The sequence below is a fragment of the Coregonus clupeaformis genome, chromosome 37 (assembly GCF_020615455.1).
Source record: "Coregonus clupeaformis isolate EN_2021a chromosome 37, ASM2061545v1, whole genome shotgun sequence".
Taxonomy (NCBI): Eukaryota; Metazoa; Chordata; class Actinopteri; order Salmoniformes; family Salmonidae; genus Coregonus; species Coregonus clupeaformis.
The window spans coordinates 14,679,255-14,696,279 of record NC_059228.1 but is presented as its reverse complement, the minus strand read 5'-3'; the positions used below and the strand labels follow the sequence as shown (position 1 = coordinate 14,696,279).

At 44.8% G+C, this 17,025-nt stretch overlaps 1 protein-coding gene across 1 annotated transcript in view; it reads right to left on the bottom strand.

Moving 5' to 3' along the window:
* The window catches only part of LOC121553196 (polyunsaturated fatty acid 5-lipoxygenase), a 30,432-nt gene extending 13,407 nt beyond the window's left edge, over positions 1-17,025 (bottom strand). The window contains exons 1-10 of the mRNA XM_041866196.1: positions 15,578-17,025; positions 11,086-11,284; positions 10,174-10,255; positions 9,797-9,919; positions 6,537-6,643; positions 5,528-5,700; positions 5,129-5,275; positions 4,093-4,296; positions 3,808-3,894; positions 2,931-3,109 (exon numbers count right to left, since the gene is read on the bottom strand). Coding sequence (XP_041722130.1) covers positions 2,931-3,109; positions 3,808-3,894; positions 4,093-4,296; positions 5,129-5,275; positions 5,528-5,700; positions 6,537-6,643; positions 9,797-9,919; positions 10,174-10,255; positions 11,086-11,284; positions 15,578-15,727 — 1,451 coding nt within the window. The 5' untranslated portion in view covers positions 15,728-17,025. The remainder of the gene's footprint in view (positions 1-2,930; positions 3,110-3,807; positions 3,895-4,092; positions 4,297-5,128; positions 5,276-5,527; positions 5,701-6,536; positions 6,644-9,796; positions 9,920-10,173; positions 10,256-11,085; positions 11,285-15,577) is intronic.

Genomic DNA, 17,025 nt, shown 5'->3' with positions numbered 1-17,025 from the left:
GGGGTGGGGGGCAGTGCAAATAGTCCGGGTAGCCATGATTAGCTGTTCAGAGTCTTATGGCTTGGGGGTAGAAGCTGTTGAGAAGTCTTTTGGACCTAGACTTGGCACTCCGGTACCGCTTGCCGTGCGGTAGCAGAGAGAACAGTCTATGACTAGGGTGGCTGGAGTCTTTGACAATTTTGAGGGCCTTCCTCTGACACCGCCTGGTATAGAGGTCCTGGATGGCAGGAAGCTTTGCCCCAGTGATGTACTGGGCCGTACGCACTACCCTCTGTAGTGCCTTGCGGTCGGAGGCCAAGCAGTTGCCATACCAGGCGGTGATGCAACCAGTCAGGATGCTCTCGATGGTGCAGCTGTAGAATTTTTTTGAGGATCTGAGGACCCATGCCAAATCTTTTTAGTCTCCTGAGGGGGAATAGGCTTTGTCGTGCCCTCTTCACGACTGTCTTGGTGTGTTTGGACCATGATAGTTCGTTGGTGATGTGGACACCAAGGAACTTGAAGCTCTCAACCTGTTCCACTACAGCCCCGTCGATGAGAATGGGGGGCGTGCTCAGTCCTATTTTTTTCCTGTAGTCCACAATCATCTCCTTTGTCTTGGTCACGTTGAGGGAGAGGTTGTTGTCCTGGCACCACACGGCCAGATCTCTGACCTCCTCCCTATAGGCTGTCTCATCGTTGTCGGTGATCAGGCCTACCACTGTTGTGTCGTCGGCAAACTTAATGATGGTGTTGGAGTCGTGCCTGGCCATGCAGTCATGGGTGAACAGAGCGTACAGGAGGGGGACTGAGCACGCACCCCTGAGGGGCCCCCGTGTTGAGGATCAGTGTGGCAGATGTGTTGTTACCTACCCTTACCACCTGGGGGCGGCCCGTCAGGAAGTCCAGGATCCAGTTGCAGAGGGAGGTGTTTAGTCCCAGGATCCTTAGCTTAGTGATGAGCTTAGAGGGCACTATGGTGTTGAATGCTGAGCTGTAGTCAATGAATAGCATTCTCACGTAGGTGTTCCTCTTGTCCAGGTGGGAAAGGGCAGTGTGGAGTGCGATAGAGATTGCATCATCTGTGGATCTGTTGAGGGCGGTATGCAAATTGGAGTGGGTCTAGGGTTTCTGGGATAATGCTGTTGATGTGAGCCATGACCAGCCTTTCAAAGCACTTCATGGCTACAGACGTCAGTGCTACGGGTCGGTAGTCATTTAGGCAGGTTATCTTAGAGTCCTTGGGCACGGGGACTATGGTGGTCTGCTTGAAACATGTTGGTATTACAGACTCAGTCAGGGACATGTTGAAAATGTCAGTGAAGACACTTGCCAGTTGGTCAGCACATGCTCGGAGTACACGTCCTGGTAATCCGTCTGGCCCTGCGGCCTTGTGAATGTTGACCTGCTTAAAAGTCTTACTCACATCGGCTACGGAGAGCGTGATCACATAGTCATCCGGAACAGCTGGTGCTCTCATGCATGCTTCAGTGTTGCTTGCCTCGGGCGAGCATAGAAGTGGTTTAGCTCGTCTGGTAGGCTTGTGTCACTGGGCAGCTCGCGGCTGTGCTTCCCTTTGTAGTCTGTAATAGTTTTCAAGCCCTGCCACATCCGACGAGCGTCAGAGCCAGTGTAGTATGATTCAATCTTAGACCTGTATTGACTCTTTGCCTGTTTGATGGTTCGGTCGGAGGTCATAGCGGGATTTCTTATAAGCGTCCGGGTTAGAGTCCCGTTCCTTGAAAGCGGCAGCTCTACCCTTTAGCTCAGTGCGGATGTTTCCTGTAATCCATGGCTTCTGGTTGGGGTATGTACGTACGGTCACTGTGGGGACGACATCATCGATGCACTTATTGATGAAGCCAGTGACTGATGTGGTGTACTCCTCAATGCTGTCTGAAGATATGGACATGAAGCTAGGGTTAGTATTGATCAGGGATATGGACATGAAGCTAGGGTTAGTATTGATCAGGGATATGGACATGAAGCTAGGGTTAGGTTTGATCAGGGATATGGACATGAAGCTAGGGTTAGTATTGATCAGGGATATGGACATGAAGCTAGGGTTAGGGTTGATCAGGATATGGACATGAAGCTAGGGTTAGTATTGATCAGGGATATGGACATGAAGCTAGGGTTAGTATTGATCAGGGATATGGACATGAAGCTAGGGTTAGTATTGATCAGGGATATGGACATGAAGCTAGGGTTAGGGTTGATCAGGGATATGGACATGAAGCTAGGGTTAGTATTGATCAGGGATATGGACATGAAGCTAGGGTTAGGGTTGATCAGGGATATGGACATGAAGCTAGGGTTAGTATTGATCAGGGATATGGACATGAAGCTAGGGTTAGGGTTGATCAGGGATGTGGACAGAAAGCTAGGGTTAGGGTTGATCAGGGATATGGACATGAAGCTAGGGTTAGTATTGATCAGGGATGTGGACATGAAGCTAGGGTTAGGGTTGATCAGGGATATGGACATGAAGCTAGGGTTAGGGTTGATCAGGGATATGGACATGAAGCTAGGGTTAGGGTTGATCAGGGATATGGACATGAAGCTAGGGTTAGTATTGATCAGGGATATGGACATGAAGCTAGGGTTAGTATTGATCAGGGATATGGACATGAAGCTAGGGTTAGGGTTGATCAGGGATATGGACATGAAGCTAGGGTTAGGGTTGATCAGGGATATGGACATGAAGCTAGGGTTAGGGTAATGTCCAGGACTTTAGGGTTATGGTTATGGCTAGGGTGAGGGTTGAGCCGGTGTGTGGACATGAAGCTAGGGTTAGGGTTAGCTTTAAGGTTAGCCACCTCATGGCCATTTCATGGCATCTCTTCCTGGTGATTGGTCTGGTTCTACTCCTCCTTCAATACTGTGTCAAGGAGGACACACACACACAGACCCCCCCCCCCCCACATACACACACCCCTATGACCTCTGACCTCTTGGTGGCGTCCCAGACCCTGTTCCCGTCATCTCTGTAGTAGTAGTAGGGTAGGTCCTCAGGGCTGTCCACCCCGCGGGCCTTAATGGCATCAGGGAAACACAGAGATCTGAAGGTCAGTTGCCTCATGGCCTTCTGGATCATTTCTACATGACCTCCACCTCCTGTACCGTTGGCCTGTGGAGAGACAGACACATTATCTGTACCGTTGGCCTGTGGAGAGACAGACACATTATCTGTACCGTTGGCCTGTGGAGAGACAGACACATTAACTGTCCCGTTGGCCTGTGGAGAGACAGACACATTAACTGTCCCGTTGGCCTGTGGAGAGACAGACACATTAACTGTCCCGTTGGCCTGTGAAGAGACAGACACATTAACTGTCCCGTTGGCCTGTGGAGAGACAGACACATTAACTGTCCCGTTGGCCTGTGAAGAGACAGACACATTAACTGTCCCGTTGGCCTGTGGAGAGACAGACACATTAACTGTCCCGTTGGCCTGTGAAGAGACAGACACATTAACTGTCCCGTTGGCCTGTGAAGAGACAGACACATTAACTGTCCCGTTGGCCTGTGGAGAGACAGACACATTAACTGTCCCGTTGGCCTGTGGAGAGACAGACACATTAACTGTCCCGTTGGCCTGTGAAGAGACAGACACATTAACTGTCCCGTTGGCCTGTGAAGAGACAGACACATTAACTGTCCCGTTGGCCTGTGGAGAGACAGACACATTAACTGTCCCGTTGGCCTGTGGAGAGACAGACACATTAACTGTCCCGTTGGCCTGTGGAGAGACAGACACATTAACTGGCTCTGTCTATGGCTCTGTCTCTCTCGCTCGCTCTGTCAAACACACACACAAGCTCTCACCTTATCGAAGATGCCAAACTCACAGATGAGTTGCTCTCTGGCCTTGGTGTTGATGGCGATGGTGAAACGAACGTGAGGAAGGAGCAACTAGAGGAGGACAGACCATCAGTCAGTCAGTCAGTCAGTCAGTCAACCAATCGATCAATCAATCAATACATAAATAAATCAACCAATCATCTAACTAACCAATCCATGAATCAATGAATCAACCTATCAATCAATCATCGAATCAGTCACATGAGCAGGAACAAAACTCAGGCACAGACTGAAGTGTAGTTGGTGTACCTTATATGCGGGGTGTACAGAAGGCAGCTGTCTGAACATGGCCACTCCAAACACCTCCGAGACCAGGTGAGTCCTCAGCAGGTGGGTGACTGTCTGGTGGATGTGGAAGTCAGAGGAGCGGACCCAGATCTTAGCTAGCATCCAGTCATACTGACCATCACTGGGCAGGAAGATAGGGTTGTCCTCCCCTGGACTCTGACCCAGCTGGGAGATACAGAGGAGGAGGTGGAGGAGTAGAATGAGGAGGAGGAGGGGAGGAGGAGGAGGAGGAGGAGGAGGAGGAGAGGAGGAAGAGAGAGAGGAAGAGGAGGAACATGGCAGGAGGAGAGGAGGGATATGTTTTATTAAATGGTGAAGAAACGTGATGTCAGCTTATGGGTCGTTCCACCAATTCGGTGCCTTTTGAGAAGTGTAATGAACTTTTGACTTCACCTAATTTGAACATTCTGTCATAAAGAGCACATGTTCAACTTGATTAAAACACATTTTCCCATCTCAAGAGGTTAAATAAAAAATAGAAAATCCTATAGTAAGTGCATATTAAGTGCCAAATAAAGTAACAGGGTTGACCGTAACAGGGTTGACGATTTGTTCTTAAGTAGCCATAAATCCCCTTTTGTTGTGTGCAACAGGAAGTAGCAATTGAATGCAAGCTTCACCCAAAAAATGAAATTGTTCAATCATTTCTAGCCTGTCTATCTATGGGTAACGGGTTGCCGTGTTATGATCGACCCACTCAGTTTTCCACCACAAAACACCAGAAAATTTGCAAAAACAGTAGAACAAGCTCACCTTTAGCAAACCTTTATTCACTTTTTTTTATTTATTTTTATGCAATATTGGTGCACAATTTCTACTTAAGATATCAAAGGGACACAAAAGCCCTCATTTCGTGCAACGACCATTATAACAATTGACCAAATTACTTTACACTATTATGACACAAACAGTTGTTCAGCTGAAATATTTGGCTAATGGCTAGGGTTAACACTAGCCAACTGCTCCATAGTGTTTTTCTAAGCACCGAGTAGCCTACCTGTATGGCCAGAGGCAGGATCTTGCTCTGGCTGTTGTTGTACAGCAGACAGATAGGAGCAGCCAGATACTGCAGAGTACAGGGGTCTGTACTGTTGGGACTAATGTCTTCCATCAACTCATAGTCTGCTAGGTAGATGTTACCAGCCTGCAAACAACACGTAATACAAGGGGTGAATGTCTTAGAATAGGAGCCTAACCTCCGTGTCTGTTTGTCTTTCTGCATGTCTTGTCTGTTTGTGTGTACAATGTCACAGGTACAGTGAGTGGATGTGATGTGTGCATGCATGTGTATATGCTTGCACAAATGTGTGCATGTGACATGTGACATATGTGTGTCTCAGTCATAGAATTAGGAATTAGAATAATTGAATAGGATCTATATGGGCTCAGTCTCTACCTTGAGCTCCTCCTCCAGAGTCATCTCTCTCTCCAGACAGTCTGCCACCATGTCGTGTGTAACGGGGAACTTCTCTGGCAGCTTGGTGCACTTCTGGATCATCACTGGGTTACAGCCGTTCAGGTACTGGTAGCCAAACATAAAATCCTCTTTCCAGTGCTGCATCACATACTCTAGGATAGGAATAGGGTAGAGGAGAGGAGAAGAGCAGAGATGAGGAGAGGAGAGGGGGAGAGGAGAGGAGAGGAAGAGAAGAGAAGAGAAGAGAAGAGAAGAGAAGAGAAGAGAAGAGAAGAGAAGAGAAGAGAAGAGAAGAGAAGAGAAGAGAAGAGAAGAGAAGAGAGGAGGAGAGGAGAGGAGAGGAGAGGAGAGGAGAGGAGAGGAGAGGAGAGGAGAGGAGAGGAGAGGAGAGAGGGGAGGAGAAGAGAAGAGAAGAGATGAGATGAGGACAGGAGAGAGGATGAGAGGAGAGGGGAGAAGAAGATATGAGATGATGAGAGGAGAAGAGAGGAGGAGAGGAGAGGGGAGGAGAAGAGATGAGGAGAGGAGAGGAGAGGAGAGGAGAGAGAGGAGAGGAGAGGAGAGGAGAGGAGAGGAGAGGAGAGGAGAGGAGAGGGAGGGGAGGGAGGGAGGGGAGGGGAGGGGAGGGAGGAGAGGAGAGGAGAGGAGAGGAGAGGAGAGAAGAGAAGAGAAGAGAAGAGAAGAGAAGAGAAGAGAAGAGAAGAGAAGAGAAGAGAAGAGAAGAGAAGAGAAGAGAAGAGAAGAGAAGAGAAGAGAAGAGAAGAGAGGAGAGGAGAGGAGAGAGAGGAGAGGAGAGGAGAGGAGAGGAGAGGAGAGGAGAGGAGAGGAGAGGAGAGGGAGAGGAGAGGAGAGGAGAGGAGAGGAGAGGAGAGGAGAGGAGAGGAGAGGAGAAGAGAGGAGAGGAGAGGAGAACTATGATTGCAGAAACAGCTAGTATAGTACCGGTCTTACATAAGGGAACCCTATGGAGAAAACAGAGACCACACACCTGAGATGGTGTTTTTGATCCTGACGAAGATTCGCTCAAAGTCAGCAAAGTCATTCCAGGAGGACTGGAACATGTGCATGAACTGGTTCACACACAGGTTCTCTATGCTGGGGAGGAGAGAACAACATCATGTAGATGCAGGGAAAGATGTCTAACTCCTAATCCACCCTCCTGACCATGTAGAGAAACAGAATGTAATCAGGATGGTCAGGATGGTCGAACGAAGCTAAGATTATGTTGAGTTATTTTCTTCCAATTTCAATGTGATCAACAAACAAGACAATTCAGGAAATGTCACTCACTGACTTACTGACAACCAGGAGTTGATGATGTAGCTATGTACACATTCTTTACACACTTATCCACCTTATTTTAGACCGTTAGCAGCGTTGGTTGCTATATGGTTGCACATATGTGTGCAGTACTTTGGCAACAACATTTGGGATACCGAGGATGCTGCTACTCACCTCCTGGTGAGTAATGTTTACTAGTCATTGGTACATTGGTACTGTCAATGTACGTCAGTCATCATGCTCTGAATCTAATTATATCCATCACCAGTCTGGTAAAGCTACATCAAGCATTGTGCAATGTCTTAATAGCATAACGTACTGCATGTAGTCCTTTGTACCCTGTGCCCTCTGCAGATAACGTTATCAATGCAAATTCAGCTGCACAAATAATTCAGCTGCACAAATAAATCAGCTGCACAAATAAATCAGCTGCACAAATAATTCAGCTGCACAAATAAATCAGCTGCACAAATAAATCAGCTGCACAAATAATTTAGCTGCACAAATAATTCAGCTGCACAGATAAATCAGCTGCACAAATAATTCAGCTGCACAAATAAGTCAGCTGCTCAAATAATTCAGCTGCACAAATAAGTCAGCTGCTCAAATAATTCAGCTGCACAAATAATTTAGCTGCACAAATAAGTCAGCTGCACAAATAATTCAGCTGCACAAATAAGTCAGCTGCACAAATAATTAAGCTGCACAAATAATTCAGCTGCACAAACAAGCCACAGTATACAGTAGCGACACAGTTAGTCATGGTGACACCAACCCTTTTCAGGACTATAAATACACGGCATCCTGCTAACACCAGCCACTTCCTCTAAGACTCTATAAGGTGTAGAAAGCCTCTGAATGGCACGCATACACAATCCATGTCTTAATTGTCTCAAAGCTTAACAATCATTATTTACATGTAACCTGTCTCCTCCCCATCATCTACACTGATTTAAGTGGATTTAACAAGTGACATCAATAAGTGATCATAGACTGACGAGTTGAATGCTATGTCATGGAAAGAGCAGGTGTCTTTAATGTTTTCTACACTCATTGTATAAGCCATCTAGTAGACACTTTTATCCAAAGCGACTTACAGTCATGTGTGTTTACATTTTACATATGGGTGATCCCGGGAATCGAACCCACTATCCTCGCATTATAAGCAACTTGCTCTACTAACTGAGCTACAGAGAACCACACAGAGGAACTATAGAGCAAAGACACACAACCCGTTTCCAAGGTTGTTATCCCTCCTAAGCAATCAAAGGAAAGTTGGACCTCATCATCACCCATATTCTCCTTATTTCCTCATTTCTTAATGTATATTAAAAGCATACAGTACGCTGATAGGTATGGACCAAAGTATTTGTCTCCTTGACACAATATGTGTTTGTGTTTAGGCCTGGTGATGTGTAGGATACATGCAAATGTCCCTGGTTACTCATAAAATAACTCTCCAGTTCCACAGGCTTTCATACAGAGCTTTAAAACAGGTTACCTTTTAGTCACATCCACATACTACTCACCACCCACCCAGCTACTGAGCCAACAGATGATTTCTATTTCCCATTTAGCCTTTATTCAAACAAGGAAGTCCCTTTGAGAACAACAACAAAAAAACATTCTGAGGAACACCTCACTAGATGACAGCTCCATCCTGGACAACCGGACATTTAGAGCATACAGTCAATGCAATAAACAAATATTGACCCCAATAAACTGAAAATCCCCTATTATGACAAGCATGGGTCTTTTACATGGAAATCTCCACATTGGAAAGAGGTCTACTGTAGGTTAAGCACCGTAGAGAGTACAAATTAAACCGAGTGTAAATCTCCACATTGGAAAGAGGTCTACTATAGGTTTAGCACTGTGGAGAGTACAAATTAAATTGAGTGTAAGACTGGCTGGACAATGTTGTAAATCAAATCAAATCAAATGTTATTTGTTACATGCGCTGAATACAACTGGTGTACACTTTACCGTGAAATACTTGCTTACGAGCCCTTCCCAACGATGCAGAGTTAAAAAATAATACAATAAAATAGTAACACAAGAGGAATAAAATAAAATACACAAGAAGGGAGCTATAAACAGGGAGTACCAGTACCAGATCAATGTGGAGCTATATACAAGGAGTACCAGTACCAGATCAATGTGGAGCTATAAACAGGGAGTACCAGTACCAGATCAATGTGGAGCTATAAACAGGGACTACCCGTACCAGATCAATGTGGAGCTATAAACAGGGAGTACCAGTACCAGATCAATGTGGAGCTATAAACAGGGACTACCAGTACCAGATCAATGTGGAGCTATAAACAGGGACTACCAGTACCAGATCAATGTGGAGCTATAAACAGGGACTACCAGTACCAGATCAATGTGGAGCTATAAACAGGGACTACCAGTACCAGATCAATGTGGAGCTATATACAAGGAGTACCAGTACCAGATCAATGTGGAGCTATATACAGGGAGTACCAGTACCAGATCAATGTGGAGCTATAAACAGGGACTACCAGTACCAGATCAATGTGGAGCTATATACAGGGAGTACCAGTACCAGATCAATGTGCAGAGGTAAGAGGTATTTGAGGTAGATGTGTACATGAAGGCAGGGTAAAGTGACTAGGCATCAGGATAGATAATAATAAGATATTTGAGGTAGATATGTACATGAAGGCAGGGTAAAGTGACTAGGCATCAGGATAGATAATAATAAGGTATTTGAGGTAGATATGTACATGAAGGCAGGGTAAAGTGACTAGGCATCAGGATAGATAATAATAAGGTATTTGAGGTAGATATGTACATGAAGGCAGGGTAAAGTGACTAGGCGTCAGGATCAATGCGGAGTAAAACAAAGAACAGAGTAGCAGCAGCAAAATTATGACAGTAAAAAGTGATGAGGGGATACAGTTGTAGCAGGGTTTGAACCTGTAAAATGGATGCAGTACTTACGCCTTACTGTAGTTAAGAACGAAGTCCACTCCTTTCTCGCTGTCAAACTGGATGTCTCTGGGAAGCTCCTTGTGTGTGTTGGAATCTATACTCATAGGAAACCCAGGCTGCCACTCACTCCATCTATACACAGCAGGATATTACAGAATCACTAGCAGGTTCAGCAGCACTACTGAATTAGGACTACAGTATGTAACACTGTGTGCAGGTCTTTTACTGTTAGGCTACACGATATTAAAGTCAGAGCATTGAATACTAGAAAACATTGACTAGTTCAATACTTTGAATACATGTATTTGTTTAATGCATCTTGGTGTATAATCAATATGTTATAATTGTGATGTAGATGTGTGCTACACAATAAACCCAGCTCTTGCCTGTAGGTTTTCCGTCTGCTCTCCAGCTCTTTACGTCGGTGCTGCTTCTCCAGTCTGGTCTTGTCGTCCTTTGGCAGCCGTGCTTAAAAAAATGTGAAAAACTTTAAGGAGGATGATTTTAGATTGACTTCTGTGTTCCTTAAGATAAAGAGTGGGGACAGTTTATTGACAGACAGACCGACAGACCGACAGACAGAGAGACCAACAGACCGATAGACATACAGACAGACAGAGAGAGAGAGAGAGAGAGAGAGAGAGAGAGAGAGAGAGAGAGAGAGACAGACCGACAGACTGACAGACAGACAGACAGACAGACAGACAGAGAGAGAGAGAGAGAGAGACAGACTGACAGACCGATAGACAGACAGACAGAGAGACCAACAGACCGATAGACATACAGACAGACAGAGAGAGAGAGAGATAGAGAGACAGACCGACAGACCGATAGACAGACAGACAGACAGACAGACAGACAGACAGACAGACAGACAGACAGAGAGAGAGAGAGAGAGAGACAGACAGACAGACAGACAGACAGACAGACAGACAGACAGACAGACAGACAGACAGACAGAGAGAGGGAGAGATAGAGAGACAGACCGACAGACCGATAGACAGACAGACAGACAGACAGACAGACAGACAGACAGACAGACAGACAGACAGACAGACAGACAGACAGACAGAGAGAGAGAGAGACAGACAGACAGACAGACAGACAGACAGACAGACAGAACAGACAGAGAGAGAGACCGACAGACCGATAGACAGACAGAAAGACCGATAGACAGACAGACAAAGAGACAGACAAACAGACCAACAGTCAGACCGTCAGACAGAAAGATGTGATCGACCAACCGACAGACAGGCAGACAGACAGACAGACAGACAGACAGACAGACAGACAGGTACCTTTGCCATCCCTGAGGACCACCTCCTTGTTGTCTATCAGCCAGCGGAAGCAGGGGAACTCTATGTAGTCTCCAGAAGGGGTCTTCACTGTGATGTACTTACAGTACCAGTCATCCTGAACCCAGTACTTATTCTTCTCTATCTTCACCAGCTCCATCTCTCCCAGGTTCTCCCCCACCGTCACATCATACGAGTCCACCTGAGAACGGACAACCAGGTTTAGAGACATTGAGCTTGCTCTCATCCTGTAAAGTGAACATAATGGGCCAATTCCTGGACCCAGATTCAGCCTAACCTGAGGACGGACAATAGTCATTACCAGGTTGTCATTGTTACGTAAAGTGTTTTGTTTTTTATCAATGACTTACAGTGCCTTCGGAAAGTATTCAGACCCCTTGACTTTTACACATTTTGTTACATTACAGCCTTATTCTAACATTGATAAAATATTTATTTTTCCTCAGCAATCTACACACAATACCCCATAATGACAAATGTATTAAAAATAAAAAACAGAAATAGCTTATTTACATAAGTATTCAGACCCTTTGCTATGAGACTCGAAATTGAGCTCAGGTGCGTCCTATTTCCATTGATCATCCTTGAGATGTTTCTACAACTTGATTGGAGTCCACCTTTGGTAAATTCAATTGATTGGACATGATTTGGAAAGGAACACACCTGTCTATATAAGGTCTCACAGTTGACAGTGCATGTCAGAGCAAAAACCAAGCCATGAGGTTGAAGGAATTGTCCATAGAGATCCGAGACAGGATTGTGTCGAGGCACAGATCTGGGGAAAGGTACCAAAAAAATTTCTGCAGCATTGAAGGTCCCCAAGAACACAGCGGCCTCCATCATTCTTAAATTGAAGAAGTTTGGAACCACCAAGACTCTTCCTAGAGCTGGCCGCCCGGCCAAACTGAGCAATCGGGGGAGAAGGGCCTTGGTCAGGGAGGTGACGAAGAACCCGATGGTCACTCTGACAGAGCTCTAGAGTTCCTTTGTGGAGATGGGAGAACCTTCCAGAAGGACAACCATCTCTGCAGCACTCCACCAATCAGGCCTTTATGGTAGAGTGGCCAGATGGAAGCCACTCCTCAGTAAAAGGCACATGACAGCCTGCTTGGAGTTTGCCAAAAGACACCTAAAGACTCTCAGACCATGAGAAACAAGATTCTCTTGTCTGATGAAACCAAGATTGAACTCTTTGGCCTAAATGCCAAGCGTCACGTCTGGAGGAAACCTGGCACCATCCCTACGGTGAAGCATGGTGGTGGCAGCATCATGCTGTGGGGATGTTTTTCAGCGGCAGGGACTGGGAGACTAGTCAGGATCGAGGGAAAGATAAATGGAGCAAAGTACAGAGAGATCCTTGATGAAAACCTGCTCCAGAGCGCTCAGGACCTCAGAATGGGGTGAAGGTTCACCTTCCAACAGGACAACGACCCTAAGCACACAGCCATGACAATGCAGAAGTGACTTCGGGACAAGTCTCTGAATGTCCTTGAGTGGCCCAGACAGAGCCCGGACACGATCGAACATCTCTGGAGAAACCTGAAAAATAGCTGTGCAGCGACACTCCCCATCCAACCTGACAGAGCATGAGAGGATCTGTAGAGAAGAATGGGAGAAACTCCCCAAATACAGGTGTGCCAAGCTTGTAGCATCCTACCCAAGAAGATTCGAGGCTGTAATCGCTGCCAAAGGTGCTTCAACAAAGTACTGAGTAAAGGGTCTGAATACTTATGTAAATGTGATATTTCAGTGTTTTATTGTTTATACATTTGCAAAAAAAACTGTTTTTGCTTTGTCATTATGGGGTATTTTGTGCAGACTGATGAGGGGAAAAAAACAATTTAATACATTTTAGAATAAGGCTGTAATGTAACATAATGTGGAAAAAGTCAAGGGGTCTGAATACTTTCTGAATGCACTGTATACCAAACAAGGTTTATTGTGTTTGTTGGGATCCCCATAGCTGTTCATTTTGCACCAGGTGCTCTTTCTGGGGTCCAGATACAAAGCCAGATAGAGACAGCATGAGGTTAATACCAGCTCATGAGTCACTGACGGTTGGTGCAATAGAGGAAGTACACAACCATTGCATCCTGAACTAAAGAGTAGAGCTGGATCTAGTGAACAAGATTCAGACACTGGCGAAGAATTTAATGCCAGAATGAGTTGACAATTTTGATCAGATAGGGAAGCTTTTTTTATTGAAGTGGTTTGTATGGGCCATAAGGTCATGAGGTCATAAGGTCTCATCAGCTATTGGTTTGTCTACATATGTTGTTATTTTGAGTGAAAGAACAGATACATTAATTTGGTAATCTGATTCCGTTAGACCACCCTCATACACAGAAACAGCCTCTAGGGCTCACCCTGCACCCAAGTGTAACCCCCTTTATCTAGTACTGTACTGTGTAGTGAATAAGGCAAGTTTCTACAAGACAATGTAAAGTGATTTGAGCGCCTTAGCAAATGCTTTATATTATTCAATCCATTGTATTCCCAAGTGACAACCAGGTAAATAGCACTGTGTAAATGGAGCTTATCACAGTCTTGTAGTCTCTTCATCTCTATGGGTTACTCCCCTTCACTCATATTGCAGCACAATTTAAGAGAATAGAGCTCATCAAGCTTATGTGTAACCTAACTGACTGACTGAGTGGTTCCTCTTTTCTCAGCTTGCAGTGTGGACCTGATGACATAGGTTCCCATAGGGCTGGGCATGATCCTGCAACACATTCTGTGGCAGATCTTACACCGGGGAACAGTAAGATACAAATATATTATATATATACAGTACCAGTCAAAAGCTTGGACACACCTACTCATTCAAGGGTTTTTCTTTATTTTTACTATTTTCTACATTGTAGAATAATAGTGAAGACATCAAAACAAAACTATGAAATAACACATATGGAATCATGTAGTAACCAAAAAGGTGTTAAACAAATCAACATATATTTTATATTTGAGATTCTTTTGTTCTTTTTTCTATTTTTTTTGTCATTTAGCAGACGCTCTTATCCAGAGCGACTTACAGTTAGTGAGTGCATACATTTTCATACTAGCCCCCCGTGGGAATCGAACCCACAACCCTGGCATTGCAAATGCCATGCTCTACCAACTGAGCTACACGGGGTCATTCTTCAAATAGCAACCCTTTGCCTTTATGACAGCTTTGCACACTCGTGGCATTCTCTCAACCAGCTTCATGAGGTAGTCACCTAGAATGCATTTCAATTAACAGGTGTGCCTTCTTAAAAGTTAATTTGTGGAATTTCTTTCCTTCTTAATGCTTTTGAGCCAATCAGTTAAGATTTCCCTTCACTGGAACTCAGGGACCTAGCCCGACCATGAATAACAGCCCCAGACTATTATTCCTCCTCCACCAAACTTTACAGTTGGCACTATGCATTGGGGCAGGTAGCGTTCTCCTGGCATCCGCCAATCCCAGATTTGTCCGTTGGACTGCCAGATGGTGAAGTATGATTCATCACTCCAGAGAATGCGTTTCCACTGCTCCAGAGTCCAATGACGGCGAGCTTTACACCACTCTAGCCGACGCTTGGCATTGCACATGGTGATCTTAGGCTTGTGTGCGGGTGCTCGGCCATGGAAACCCATTTCATGAACCCATTTTGTGGTCCTCTGTAGCTCAGCTGGTAGAGCACGGCGCTTGTAACGCCAAGGTAGTGGGTTTGATCCCCGGGACCACCCATACACAAAAATGTATGCACGCATGACTGTAAGTCGCTTTGGATAAAAGCGTCTGCTAAATGGCATATTATATTATTATGAAGCTCCTGACGAAGAGTTATTGTGCTGATGTTGCTTCCAGAGGCAATTTGGAACTCGGTAGTGAGTGTTGCAACCGAGGACAGACGATTTTTACGCACTACGCACTGCAGCACTCGGCGGTCCCTTTCTGTGAGCTTGTGTGGCCTACCACTTCGCAGCTGAGCCGTTGTTGCTCCTAGATGTTTCCACTTCACAATAACAGCACATACAGTTGACCGGGGCAGCTCTACCAGGGCACAAATTTGAAAGTCACTGAGCTCTTCAGTACGGGACATTCTACTGCCAATGTTTGTCTATGGAGATTGCATGGCGGTGTGCTCGATTTAATACACCTGTCAGCAATGGGTGTGGCTGAAATAGCTGAATCCACTAATTTGAAGGGGTGTCCACGTACTTTTGTATATATAGTGTATGTAATTGTCTACACAACTAGTAATCAGCCATCCTAGAGAACACAATCAAAGCTTTCTACAATGACACAGTCAGAGTTTTTAAATCTCCAGTCTCAAGTCTGATAGAGGTACAATATTTCCAATGATTGTCAAAAAACTAAACAAAATCACCTCTGTCTTTCAAGTAATGCACACACTGTGAAACCTTCAAGCTCACTGTAACACAAACTCTTGACTGTGAGAAAGAAAGACAAAACCCTAACCACACAAGCCACTGTAACTCAACTCACAGCCCCTCTCTCGAAGTCGTTGTAGAGTGGTTTGTCCAGTAAAGTCCTCTCACTGCATCCCTCTGTTCCCACCAGGGTGATGTATATGTAGTCATCAGTCCCTGCGAACCACTGGCTCCCTGTAGCCACCGTCACTGTGTATGATGGCATGGTGGTACACACACAGGATAGACAGGAGAGCTGATATCCACTGGTTAACTCTGCAGGCAGATATGATCACCTACTACAAGTGCGTTGGTCATTCACTTTGAGAGAGAGAGGAACAAATTAGATTTCCCCTTCCTGCTCATGAATATACGTAGACCCTCTCTCTCTCTCTCTCTGTCTCTCGCGCTCTCACTCTCTCTCTCCCTCATAAATATATCCTTATGTACTGACACCAAACATGCAATGTAAAAGCAAACTAGATGAGGCAGAGGCATTTGATAATGTTGCACGTTGGCTGGTGTACTGTTTGAGTGTTTGAGTGTTTGACCCCACCCCCTTATCATGCCTGAAGGAATGGCCAGATTATCTATATAATATTTTATTCATATTCATATTCTCTCTCAATTCAATAAATGCTTTGTTGCCATGAATGGGTGGTTGCCACTGTTGCCAAAGCAATGTATATAAGGAATTACACATGAACAATATGTTTGAGCAACAATAATAATATATATATATCAACAAAAACAATTATACAGAAAATAATACACAAAACATTGAACAAACACACAACAATTGAGAAATTAAATCAACAAGGGCTCGTGTGCATGACATGGTGTGAGCTATTGTCTCTCTTATATTATGATAGGCCAGGACATAACCAACTGTCTCTACGTTTTCTCCACCCAAAACATCTCCTCAACAGGTAGTTCAAGAGATCCTGCAATTCTTTCTTCAAATTTCAGGAGATAAATACCTCTGGTTGAGTCATATGTGCAGCAGTGGAGTAGGAAGAGCTGCTCATTCCCGACCCACAGTGCTTACATAGTCTTTCTTCTCTGACGTCCATGATATCTCTATGGTGTCCTGTCTCTATGGTCTGTACATTGTTAATGTCTTCCTTTGTTTGAATTATTTTATCTTATTATTATTTTTAACACATTTCCAGGTGTTAAATGTTGGTGGGGCTTTAATCCCATCATGTATATTTTAAATTGTAAAGGGGACCCCAACATTTCGCTGCCATATAGAATGATTGGAGTCATGACAGAGTCAAATAATTTATGCCAAATTCTAATTGGTGGTTAATTTATACTGGCTCTTTCTAAATGCAAAATATGCTCTGCGTGCTTCATCTGTTAGAGACATTATGGCCATGTCAAACTGCCCAGATGAACTTCTAGTCAGACTAAGGTACGTATAGTTGATGGTGTGTTTCAGGGTTTTTTCTCCTAGGGTGAAATGGTATCTACTTGAGAATGGTATTTATACTGAACAAAAATATAAACACAACATGCAAC